Below are 12,822 nucleotides of genomic sequence, written 5' to 3'. Positions count from 1 at the left end.
CTGTTGTTTTTGAGACAGTATTTCTCTGTCTAGCCCTGTTGTCCTAAAACTCACCCTATAGGCCAGAATGGCCTTGAACTCAAGAGATCCTTCTGCCTCTGCCGCCTGAGTGCTGGGATAAAAGGTGTGCACCCTCTAAATGGACTCATGCTCACCTCCTAGATGAATAGGCTGGTCTACATTCATCCACTTGGATTTAGGCAAGGCCACCAACACTCCTTTCTCTCTCTTCATCAGCTGCATTGTAATGGTATCACCCACCGCGTACTGGCGTGACTCTGTGGCAACAACACTGAGACAATGATGTTTAGCAGAGTAAGATGAAGCAGAGTGAGGAGGCAGCAGGCTAGGGTCTAATGACTCTCAGTCTTACCTCTTGAGATCCTTCTTATGCACAGAACTATAGCAGATGGGACATTTACTCCAGGCTTTCTCACTGAGTGAAAGATAGTGCAGGATGCATGCCCAGCAGAAAATGTGTCCACAGCGGGTTATCTTGGCTGCAGTAGGTGGATAGAGGCATATTGGGCAAGATGGCACTTCATGGCTACAGATGCGCTGAAACACAATGACAGCAGAACATCACTGCTTTCAGAACTGACTATGGAGAGGCTGAGAAAGTCTCCTGTATCTCACCACTTCTTTACCAGACTGTCTAACAGAAGAGTCGGCTAGAGAGCCGGCTCAGCAGTCAGAGCACTTGCTGCTTCACTGTGTGGTCTGAGTGAGAATGGCCTCCATGCATTCCCAGTTAGCTCTGTCTCTGCTTGCTGGGTGTTGTTTCAACATGTAAATTCTCAGCTACTGCTCTAGTACCATGCCTGCTGCCGCGTTCCCCTCCAGGACAGTCATGGACGTATCCTCGGAAACTGTAAGCAAGTGCTCAAACAGTTTCTTCTATAATTCATGTCTCATCACGGCAATAAAAAGACATTGCTCTTGCAGAGGACCCAGATTCAGTTCCCAGCACTCACAATATAATATAGCTCATGACCCTCTGTAACTCCAGTTCCAGGAGATCTAACGCCCCTTTCTGGCCTATACAGGTACCAGGCCTGCACACAGTGTACTTACAAATACATAGGCTCTGGGCAGTGGTGGCACACACCTATAATCCCAGCACTGGGGAGGGAGAGGCAGATCAATCTCTGTGAGTTCGAGGCCAGCCTCGTCTACAAGAGCTAGTTCCAGGACAGGCTCCAAAGCTACAGAGAAACGCTGTCTCGAAAAACAAAAAAAGAATAAATAAAACCTGTTTAATAGTAAAAGTATAAGGATGCACAACACATTTTAAGGAAATTAAGAAAGCCATAATCATGGGTTAATCAAATAGGACAGTTAACCAGACACTTGGAGGGTCTACATTACAGGGAAAAATGACATAAATTACAGCATTCCATTTACATTTTTCAAGACAGGGTTTCCAGTAGCTATGGAGCCTGTCCTAGAACTCCTTTTCTATACCAGGCTGGCCTTGAACTCAGAGATCTTCCTGTTTCTATTTCCGAGTGCTGGGATTAAAGGTGTGCAACACCACTGCCCGGCTACAATAATTTATTTATTTTTATTTATGACCAGTAACTAGTGTTTTGCCTGCATGTATGTCTGTGTAAAGAAGTCAGATCCCCCAGAACTGGAGTTACAGACAGTTGTAAGCTGCCATATGGGTGTTGGGAATTGAACCCTGGTCCTTTGGTTCAACAGCTGAGCCACCTCTCTACCCCGGCTACAATTTTTTTTTTTTTTTTTTTTTTTGGTTTTTCGAGACAGGGTTTCTCTGTGGTTTTGGAGCCTGTCCTGGAACTAGCTCTTGTAGACCAGGCTGGTCTCGAACTCACAGAGATCCGCCTGCCTCTGCCTCCCGAGTGCTGGGATTAAAGGCGTGCGCCACCACCGCCCGGCTCCCGGCTACAATTTTTAAATATATATTTAGTAGAGGCATAAAAGTTCACATTTAATTTACTAATCATCTTCCAATAGAGTAGTGAAGACCTTCACTTTACGTGTGTTTGCTTTTTAAACAATGTATACAAAATATTTTTTCTTCTAAGGCATTCTATGTCATTCTTAGATGACTGTATAAATTTTTAAAGTAACAGGAGTCCAAATTTGTCAGAGTAACATACATAAAAAGCAATAGCACTTATTATTTTAAAGTAACTAGATCATATACCATTAGGATCAGCAAGGAGACACAAGTTCATAACCTAACTAGAAAAAAATGCAAGCATGGCTTTGCAGAAAATGCAACCACTTGATAATCTGATACTACTTACAACAAGTGGCTGCCAGTAAAGAAAAGTCTATGTAGCTGAGCTCAGCCTGGGTAGGAAGGTAACGAGAGCTCCTCTAACAGAGTCCTGGTTACGACTTCCTTGACGAGTGACTGATAGAAAGGAATGCTTACATACCCTTGGAGCAGAGCCTTCCATAACCCAAGTCCACTTGGTAACCAAATAAACTCCAAGAGGAACAAGAAACTGACCTCAGTAAAATATGTGCCATAAGGCTAGTCAAAAATTGATATCCAGCCGGGCGATGGTGGTGCACGCCTTTAATCCCAGTACTCGGGAGGCAGAGGCAGGCAGATCTCTGAGTTTGAGGCCAGCCTGGGCTACAGAGTAAGTTCCAGTACAGCTAGGGCTTAGGGCTACACAGAGAAACCCTGCCTCAAAAAAAAAAAAAAGAAAGAAAAGAAAAGAAAAAAAAAGGTATCCTAAGTTAACGCTGCTTGCTAATGACTTTTCTTTAGCTCTCCCGCTGACGCTGCTCCACTCACCACTTGTTCCACAAAGTCCCAGTTGACTAAGGTGTCAGGGTCAGCAAAATGAGCTGTGTAGTCCTGGTCTTCAGACACCACAAACTGGCAGCTAAAAAGAACAGGAAAGACAGAGGGTACGGAGACTGTCAGAATCACCAGGGCCTCAGCACAAACTCGTCACCTCTCAGAGGCCATCATGATGCTGGTGAAGAGCAGCTGAGGCGAGGCTGTGGCAGCATGACCCCAGACATTTGCCACAGCTCTGAGCCTTGGCTCCATGAGGAGTCTAGACTCAGTGGGCAGATGCCCAAATCCATTAACTATTTCTTCTGCTTCCAAGTCCAGCCAAGTTCCCTGCTGTTCTCCCTTGAACTAAAATTAGCTCAGACTGAGACTTCCTCCCTCAACCCTTGGACCCTATGAATACAGCTCATCTTCCAGGCAGTAGAAAGCTATTCTCAATCATTTGAGAGCAGTCTGCATTTAAGTACACAATGATGCTTTGGTCTATACCCAAGAGCCAATCTTCTATCTAATGACTCACAAAAGCAGAAGGGAGGGTTAAGGGCAGCTTTCCTGCCTACTCCATCTTTATCAGTTCTTAGCAATGAGCCTTCCTAGAACTTCCTAGAACATAACAGTTGGCCTCCACATGTGCGCGAGAAACACACACACATGCTGGAGAGATGTCACTTTAAGAGAAAATACTGCTCAAGCAGAGAACCTGAGTTCAGTTCCTAGCACTCATGTCAGGAGGCTCAAGGCTGTCTAAAACTCCAGTTCTGGGGGAACTGAAAGCCTGTCCCACTTTGAACACCAACACTCATGTGCACACACAGTTTAAAATAAAATCTCTGAAAAACAGGGTGCATACTTTTTTGTTTGCTTATGTTTATTAAATAAAAAAAAAAGGTTAACATAAATTTGTGTGTATGGGTGTTTTGCCAGCCTGTGCACCAGCTGAACGTAGTGCCCTCAGGGCTAAAAGAGGGCATCAGGCACCCTGGAACAAGTTACAGATGGCTGTGAGCTACTATGTGTGTGATGGGAAAAAAACCTGGGTCTTCACCAGGTGATGAGAACGAATGCCTTTAATCCCAGCACTCGGGAGGCAGAGGCAAGTTTAAGGCCAATCAGGGTTATACAGAAAACCCCTGTGTCAAAAAATAAAAAAACAAAACAGGAGTCTGGGTCCTCTAGAACAGAAGCTAGTACTCCAGCCCCCAGAGTGCTAACTTTGTGCAACCATTTGATCAAAAGTGCCTGGTAACTAGAGTTAAAGCCTTGAGAGAAAAAGCCAAGGCATGTTTCCCACTCGCAATGGTGGCTCCAGCTAGAATCCACAGCCTAAGAAACATTGTATGAACTGCATAAGGGAAAGAACCACAGCACTCAAAGTCAAGTGTGCCCTGCAAAGCATAGGGTCTGTCCAATTAGAGCTGAGGAAACAGTGCTAAACCACACTGGCCTTTCCAAGGAGAGCTCACCATGGAAGATCTTTGCTTGCACCTCAGCTCTTCCTCTACTAAGCTAAGCACAAACACTTAAGTCAAAACTGTTCTTCTTTGGTCCCCACCCTCCCTGGACCCATGATTTCTTCCCAGTCCACTACATAGCAAGGCTCAGACCACACACCATTCCTAGCCCCGGAAGTAACACCAAGCACTATGTTCTCTAAGTGCTTAGAACATTCACTCAGAAACATGACAGGAAAAAAAGACAACATCAATTTCTTTTCTATTTTTTCCCCCATAATAGTTTAGAGGAAGTTTCCTTCACAGAGTTCAACCCATCTAAGTAGGTTCAATTTCATTTTAGGAGTGGAAATACTCACTTGGCCTGTAAAAAAAGTTCCTTGTTAAAAGGCTTATGTCCCCACTTGTTTCTTTTTCCCCAGCTGCCATGTCCACTGCCTTCAAAGTGACCTGCCTGGCCACGGGGTTCAAAGGTGAAATTCAACAAGTGGTTCAGGTTGATCTTCTTAGGGCCAGAGAACTGGGCAGGGCTAAACTCTGCCCGTTGAGCCTCTGCTACCTAGAAAGAATGACAATATTTTAGATTGAAAGAATTTTCCAACTGATAGCAGAAATCAACACAATCCTGCTTCCACATGGCTGAAGACAATAGAACACTGGTTTAAATGCTTGCCTAAGATATGTATGGAAGTGAAAAGAGGAAAACGCCTTTAGTATGATTTGGGAGCTGACTGGTGGTCCCAAAAGGAAAAGCCTGGTGGGGGCTGGTGAGATGGCTCAGTGGTTAAGAGCACTGCCTACTCTTCCAAAGGTCCTGAGTTCAATTCCCGGCAACCACATGGTGGCTCACAACCATCTGTAATGACGTCTGGTGTAAAAAGAAAAAAAAAGAAAAAGCCTGGTATAGCTTATCTTTCCATCTTTCTAATGTGACAACTAGAAAATCATGCTACTGAAGCTGGGGACATAGCTCAGTGGTAAAACACTGACTAGCATGTACAAGGCCCTGGATTTGATCAGTAGATCTGCTAAAAAAAAAAAATAATAATAATTCCCCAGGTGTGGTGATACATGCTTTTAATACCATTACTATTCAAGCCAGCTCCTGGTCTACAAATCTCTAGGCCAGTCAAAGCTATAGAATGAGACCATTTCAAAAAATAGCACTTGTTTCTGATGCAGAGGTTCAATTTCTAGCCACCATATAGCATCTTACAAGAGATTCTAACTCTAGTTCCAGAGGATCTGACACCTTCTTTTGGCCTTTTCCAGTATCTGGCACAAGGACTACTGCACAGACATACATGCAGGCAGAGCACTCACGCACACACACTCACACACACAATAATAAACAAATACATGGCTTTGGGGAGGGGGCGTACAGGAGCACTGCATCTGAGGCAGTCTTGCTGTAGAGCCTTGGATCCATGCTCCTGTTTCCCAAACGCTGGACCACAGGCCTGCAGCTTGCTTTCCACTAGACAGCACCATTCTACAGTTCAGACCATGCTGTTGTCAAACGTATCTCTTCACTGTCATACCTGAGCATCACTTGAACCAGAAACTCACTGTGCTCACAATTTTGTTTGTGGGTTGTCTATGTTTGAGACAAGTCTCACTATGTAGTCCTGACTTGCTTGGAACTCTAGAGACCTCAGTCCACCACCTCCACCCCACTCCCATCTCTGTCTCCAGACAAAGTAAAATTAAAGGTATGTATGTGCTTCCACACTTGCTTAATTCCAATTTTTTACCTCTACCCTCAGGTCACTGAACCAATGATTCAATCTCCCAAATTCCCTTTCCTTATCTGTCTTAGTTCCTAGGATTCCTTCTTCTATCTGCTGAATTTAAACAATAATACCTCCTTACCCCTCGACCCCAGCAGCTCCAGTGCAGAAACATGAATACAGTCACACAAGGAAGTCTCAATAGAGTAGCCCCTTACATTGCTAGCAGCCATACTGCAATTACACTTCAGCCCGTTGATCCTACTCTCCCAAAAAAACCCTTCACCCCTCAAGCTCCCAAACCCACTCTCAGATCACCTTACACTGAGAAAATAAGCACCATGAATTAAGAGCACCACAGCCTGCTGCTACGCCCTCTCATTACTGTGGCTGAATCAGCAAGACTCTCATTTATGCCAACCCTGTTGCTTCTTCCTACATGTCTAAGTCAAGTGCACCGTGAAGCCCTCAACCATTTTCCCTGAGTGATTTTTTTTTTTGCTCTCATCAGCCTCCCTGTTAGGAGATACGCTGTCACTTCCCTATCCCTCACTAGAAAATCTCTCCTGCACTCATACTTTAAAAAAAAAAAAAAAAAAATTAAAAAGGTTTTACTAAGCCAGTTGTGGTGGCTTACATGCCCATAATCCCAAGTACTCAGAAGACAGAGGTAGGCAGATCTCTGAGAGTCTAAGCCTAGTCTACATATACGTTCCAGACCAATCAGACAGCTATCCAGTGAGACCCTGCCTCAAAACAAATGAATTCTAGGTAGTTGAATCTATGTAAGTTCAAGCCAGTCTGGTCTACAGAGTTCCAGGACTACACAATGAGACCCTATCTTAAAACAAGACAAAAACAAACAAACAAAAAAAAAAAAAAACCAAGATCCCATTAATATTTTTTAAAATTAAAATTATGTGTATATGTTTGTGTCTATATATGGGTGTGTGAATCAGAGTACAGTTGCCAGAGGCCAACAACAATCCCCTGGAACTGGAGTTACGGGGACTGTGAGCTCACAAAGACAGCCTTCTGCAACAGCAGAGCGCTCTTCCTGATACGCCATTTTCTCCAGCTCCTCTCACACTCAAACCACCACCTCACCGCTCTACTTCCCTTTAGAGCACAGATAGCAAATTACTGGCTATGCTGCCATTTCTTCTTCCCATCCTCCCATTGTCCCACGACTCTAGGCCAAGCACATTTTTGTCATCATTCCACTCAAATGACCCAAGGCTAATGACCTACTGACCAACCTTCACATTTTCTAGTCTAGTCTTACTCAACAGCAGTACTTGAGCAAAGAAAGCGACAAGCATTTCTCAATGGCTCTCAGTTCTTTGTACCCCTTATTTGGCTTCTTCCTATTCAGAAATCAGTGCTTGAGTCTGAGCAACTTACAACACCCTGTAATGCTCCCTACAACACGCTGTAGAGCGCCCTACAACACCCCGTAGTACTCCCTACAACTCTTTACTGCTCCCCACAACACCCTGTGGTACTCCCTGCATGGTTCTGCAGTTTTAAATTCTAGTAGTGTTCCCTTGCTTCATTCAGCTCTCTCAGAATCTACCTCTGCAGCTTGACTGATGGCACAGGCCTGTGATATACAGCAGACTAGGCCATCCAGTGATACCTCTCAAAAAGACACTATGAAAAAAAAAAGGAAGAAAAAATAAAGTACCACACAGAACAAGAGTTCCTCCAGCACTTAATTTTTTTTTTTTAATTCTTTCCCCTTTTCCCCCATCTACACTGTTTAACCCATCAGGTATATAGCATACTTGTGACTGACATGCCAGACTAGAGAATTAGCCCCTAGAGGACAAAGAGTGAATACTTTTCTAACGCTGCACTTCAAACTCCTCAGTTGTTGCTGGCACAATCCCAACAAGTAACTAATCCTTTTACAAGTACATCTACTAAATCTGTCTTGTTCTGTAATGGCTACACAGCACAGACAGTCAAACAACAGGACACTGAGCAGTGTCTTCTCCATTAGTACTTATGCTGCTTCCTAAATCCAGCAGCTAGAACACCCTCCTTATCAAGAATCTTTACTCTCAACAACAATCTAAGGAACTCCTAAAGACAGGTGTCTGGGACTAAGCACATCAGCATTTACTCTGTAAAGCAAATATCACTACAGTGAATCACTTCTTAAGTAGTCCAAAGGGCACATAAAATGCAACAGTGATAGTAAAGGACAATACATATCTGCTTTCCTTTCTCAAACGTGACTGTGAAGTGCCCCCCCCCCCCTGGAGGTTTTCATAGCCCCTAGGGGAGGAAAAGAGGCAAGGTTCCAGGTCTGGCTAACCTTCAGCTTCTAAGGACAGCTTGAATACCTGCTCTCTCCCTCTCTCTGATTCTTTCCTTCTGCAGAAGGAAAAACCAAACCAAAACAAAGCTCTGTAAGGCCATTCTTGGGTTCCATACCTCATCTCGTCTTCCACCATTAGAAGAAGAGCTAAAGGGTTTGCTGCTGCCACCACCTCTCTGAGGAGGCATCTTGTTAAAAGTTTTGCTTTTCTGTGAATTGGAGCGACGGGACTGGTTGCTAAAATTTTCATTTTTGGGGTAGGAAGGTTCACGCTTGCGACTGTAACGCTTGGATCCATTTGAGTTCTTTCCATCTGAAAGCAAAAGGAAACAGTAATAAGTTTTTATGTTTTTCCACCTGCATGGCTGATTTATCTTCTAGAAGAGTTATATTTATTAATAAATAAGGAAAATGTGCCTTACCACAACCTCTAAAAAAAGCTAAGCTTAGACCAGAGCCTTGGTGCTTTAAGAGGGCTTTGTTTGGTTTCGGGACAGTCATTCTGTACTAAAGGAATGGATCTGTTCTGGAGGCCTGACAGGAACAAGGCAGACACTGCCCTTGAGTTTACTATAGTGTAGAATTCTGTACAAACTCTACAGAAGGATGACCTAGGCTTTAGCAGATATATCCAATAAGCATATAAAACAAGGCCAGGTCCTGAAAACAGCCTGGTATTGGCATAAGAACAGACAGGAGGAACAATGGAACAGAATAGAAGACCTGGATATTAATCCACACATCTTCAAACACCTGATCTTTGATTAAGAAGCAAAAAATATCAAATGGAAAAAAGAAAGCATATTTAACAAGTGGTGCTGGCATAACTGGATATCAATATGTAGATAAATGAAAATAGAGCCATATCTATAACCATACACAAAACTCAAGTCTAAATGGATCAAAGACCTCAACATAAAGCCAGCCACACTGAACCTTATAGAAGAGAAAGTGGGACGTACAATTGAATGCATTGGCACAGGGAACCACTTCCTAAATATAACCCCAGCAGCACAGACACTGAGAGAAACAATTAATAAATGGGACCTCCTGAAACTGAGAAGCTTCTGTAAAGCAAAGGACACAGTCAAAACAAGGCCTGGCATGGTGTCATATGCCTTTACTACTACCTCTCAGTAGGTAGAGGTAGGGAGATCTTGAGGCTAACAAGGTCTACAGTAAATTGCAGGACAGCCAAGGCAAGAGACAGTTTGTCACAAAACAAATTGACAGACCAAAAGCTGAGCTCTAGGAGAACATCAGATCAGCTCTAATTACTTCCTCTCAAAAAATGTTGCTGGTTTTTTTCTTCAATTACACAAAAGAATTACATATTCATTAACATATTCGGAAGAATATAAACCGAATTATAAAAATATAAAACAACTGAAAGTACCCATGAACTACTACTTCATTAAATGCTCAAATTTCCTTTCTCCCCTTTTTGCTCTGTGAGCTAGGGCTTTACTCTACAGGCCAGACTGTCCTAGAACTCAACTTTCCTCCTGCCTCAGCCCCTGAGCACTGAGCCTGCAGGCACGCCCTCACCATGCCTGGCTTCTTTTTAGATACTTGCCACATGTCGCATACAAAATATTCTTTTGTTACTTTATGAGCAATTTCATATATCTCTAGTCTTCAGCCAGTCATGGTGGCTCATACATATAGATCTACCCATTTGGGAGGCTGAGGGCAGGAAGATCATCCAAAAGCTCAAGGTAAGCCTGTGCTAGATGGTGAATTCCAGGCAAATTTTGGTTATATAGTTATACAATGAAATTCTGGATTAAATTTTATTACATGCTATTTATTCTGCATGTGTCTACGTGTCTCTATGCACATGCCACAGCATACATGTAGAGTGAGAAGGACAACTGTGGGAATGGGTTCTCTCCTACCACTGTGCAGGCTCTGGAGAAAAAGAAGTACAGTCATCAGACTTGGCACCAGGTTGTCTTAGTGAGTCATCTCCCTAGACCAAGAATCAAAAACTGTAAAGGGGCTGAGGAGGTGATTCAGTAGATAAGAGTGCTTCACTGAAAGCTCAGAAGGAGCTCTGATCCCCAGAATCCAAGTAAAAGCTAGGCAAGTAATGACAACGCCTATAATCCCAGAAGAAAATGGCTGGCTAGACTAACTAGAAATTAGCAAATTCCAGGCCCTGCCTCAATCTATAAACAATAAAATTTATAAATGAGAGCAATCAAGGACGACATTTGACAGCAACTTCACACCTGTGCACCTACATACAAACAAGCTTATACACTTGTATACATCACACACATGTAAAAGCAAAGAACAAAATAAACAGCCAAGAGCTGTGGCTCCCTTATAACCCTAGCACTTAGGAAGCAGAGGCAGAAAACTGATGTTCAAAGCCAGTCTGAGGGGCTGGAGAGATGGCTCAGTGGTTAAGAGCACTTACTGCTCTTCCAAAGGTACTGAGTTCAATTCCCAGCAACCACATGGTGGCTCACAACCATCTGTAATGAGGTCTGGTGCCCTCTTCTGGCCTGCAGGCATACACACAGACATAAAAAAAAAAAAAACAAAAAAACAAAAAAAAACAAAGCCAGTCTGAGCTATACAAGACTATGTCTCAAAAGAAAGTCGGGTCTGGAGAGATAGGTCAATGTTAAAAGCACTTGTTGCTCTTACAGAGGACCCAAGTTCAGTTCCTGAACTCACACAGTGGCTCACAACTATTTATAACTTCAGTTACAAGGGATCTGATGCCCTTTTCTGACTTCTGTGGGCACCAGGCAACAATATGACACACACATATAAATGGCAAACACATCTCACACACTTAAAATTTTTTTGAAAGTCACCTACTATTCAAAAATCACAGTGAATGGCTACACAGTTGCTTTCCATGAACTAACAGTATAATATAACCAATACATTTGGCAGTGTCTAACTTTCTGCTAGTTTAGTAACAGTACTGGAGCTTTTTATAAAGAGGTCTATATCAAATATTCAAAATGAAATTAGCTTATGAAGTACAATCATAAAATCCCTTTACATACCCTGAAGTTGCACTGTAGAAATTAAGAATTGATTCATACCCTAACAGTATCATAAAAGAGAATGTCAGCCAGGAGGTGGTGGCGCACGCCTTTAAAACCAGCGGGGGAGGGGGGGGTAGATCTCTTTGAGTTCAAGGCCAGCCTGATCTACGAGAGCTAGTTCCAGGTCAGGCTCCAAAGCCACAGAGAAACCCTATCTCAAAAAACCAAATAAATAAACAAATAGATAATAAAAGAGAGAATGTCAAGCTCACTACATTCCTATTAGTACAATAGCAACTTTAATAAACTTTGTTCAAATGCAAGGGTAAATGATTTCTAATTTTATTTTATTTGGATTTTGGTTTCTAATTTTAAACTTGAATTTCTCTAATTAGTTAACAATACTTTTTTCAGTCCATCTGCTGACAATCTATATTTTGGGAAAAGAGCCTGCTTGGTTTGTTTTGGAGACAGGTTTCACATAGCTCCAGGCTGGCCTCAAACTCATTTCACAGGCAAGAATAACCTGGGACCGACCCCCATTCTCCTGCCACTTGCTAGAATTATAGGCATGCAACACTCAGCCTGGCTGCCCTGTTTTTTGTTTTCCCTAACTAAGAGGATAAGCCTCAGGAATTTTGTTGCCAATATCCACAAATTACTAATGGAATTAAACAAAAAACCTGGGTCAGTATACTACACATGCCCATTTACCAAAAAAGGGGGATGGGACAAGAGGCTCTGTGTGAGGACCCCAGTGTCCACATAAAGAGCTAGATGCTCTCCCAGTGTCCACATAAAGAGCTAGATGCTCTACCTGGAGGAGAGGCAGAGGTAGCTGGAGTCCATGGCTTTGATGGATATCCAGTTTAGCCAAAAAGGCAACCTCTAAGTTCAGTGAGAGATACACTCCAAAAAAAATAAGGTAGAAACAACAAGGATTCTCAACACTAACCTCTGGTGTCCATATGTGCACACCGACAAAAAAAAAAAAAATAAGGCAAAAGAAATTTTAAGAACCATAAACACTGAACATGTTAAAACTGACCACCACCAAGTCTGAGGGACCAAGTTCAACTCCCATGACCCACATGATAGAAGCAGAGAACCAACTCCTACAACCTGTCTTCTGACCTACACATGCACACTGTGGCATGTGTACGAGCCCATCACATGGCTAGGTATGATCGCACAACTTGAATCCCAGTGTGTGGAAGTCAGAGGCACGTGGATCTCTGTGAGGATAGCCAGTAAGACCTTGTCAAAAAAATGAATGAATGAATGAAAGATAATTAAAAGAACCATATACAACTAAATAGATCAAAATCAAACTGTAAGATTATAAAACACATAGCACATACATACAAAACTACCTCACAAAAACAGGAAAGTCCCCAAATCACATTATCATCCTACTGCAATATGGAAACATAGTTTATTGACTTTAAACAGAAAAAGAAAAAATTTAGCTACACATGGTTGCACAGTCCTGGCACTCTGGAGGAAGATGCAGAGGCAG

General features: G+C 42.8%; 1 protein-coding gene across 4 annotated transcripts in view; it reads right to left on the bottom strand.

The window, feature by feature from the left end:
• The window catches only part of Rnf10 (ring finger protein 10), a 33,964-nt gene that overhangs the window by 12,919 nt on the left and 8,223 nt on the right, over positions 1-12,822 (bottom strand). For all 4 annotated transcript variants that reach the window (XM_041646483.1, XM_041646464.1, XM_041646474.1 and 1 more), the window contains exons 2-6: positions 8,409-8,605; positions 4,596-4,795; positions 2,780-2,870; positions 374-558; positions 156-292 (exon numbers count right to left, since the gene is read on the bottom strand). In XM_041646483.1, coding sequence (XP_041502417.1) covers positions 156-292; positions 374-558; positions 2,780-2,870; positions 4,596-4,795; positions 8,409-8,605 — 810 coding nt within the window. The remainder of the gene's footprint in view (positions 1-155; positions 293-373; positions 559-2,779; positions 2,871-4,595; positions 4,796-8,408; positions 8,606-12,822) is intronic.

This window comes from Microtus oregoni, unplaced genomic scaffold (assembly GCF_018167655.1).
Source record: "Microtus oregoni isolate MIOR12 unplaced genomic scaffold, Mior012 000003F_ref0000135, whole genome shotgun sequence".
NCBI lineage: Eukaryota > Metazoa > Chordata > Mammalia > Rodentia > Cricetidae > Microtus > Microtus oregoni.
Note: the sequence above shows the minus strand (reverse complement) of the source record. Positions and strands in the feature narration are given on the sequence as shown.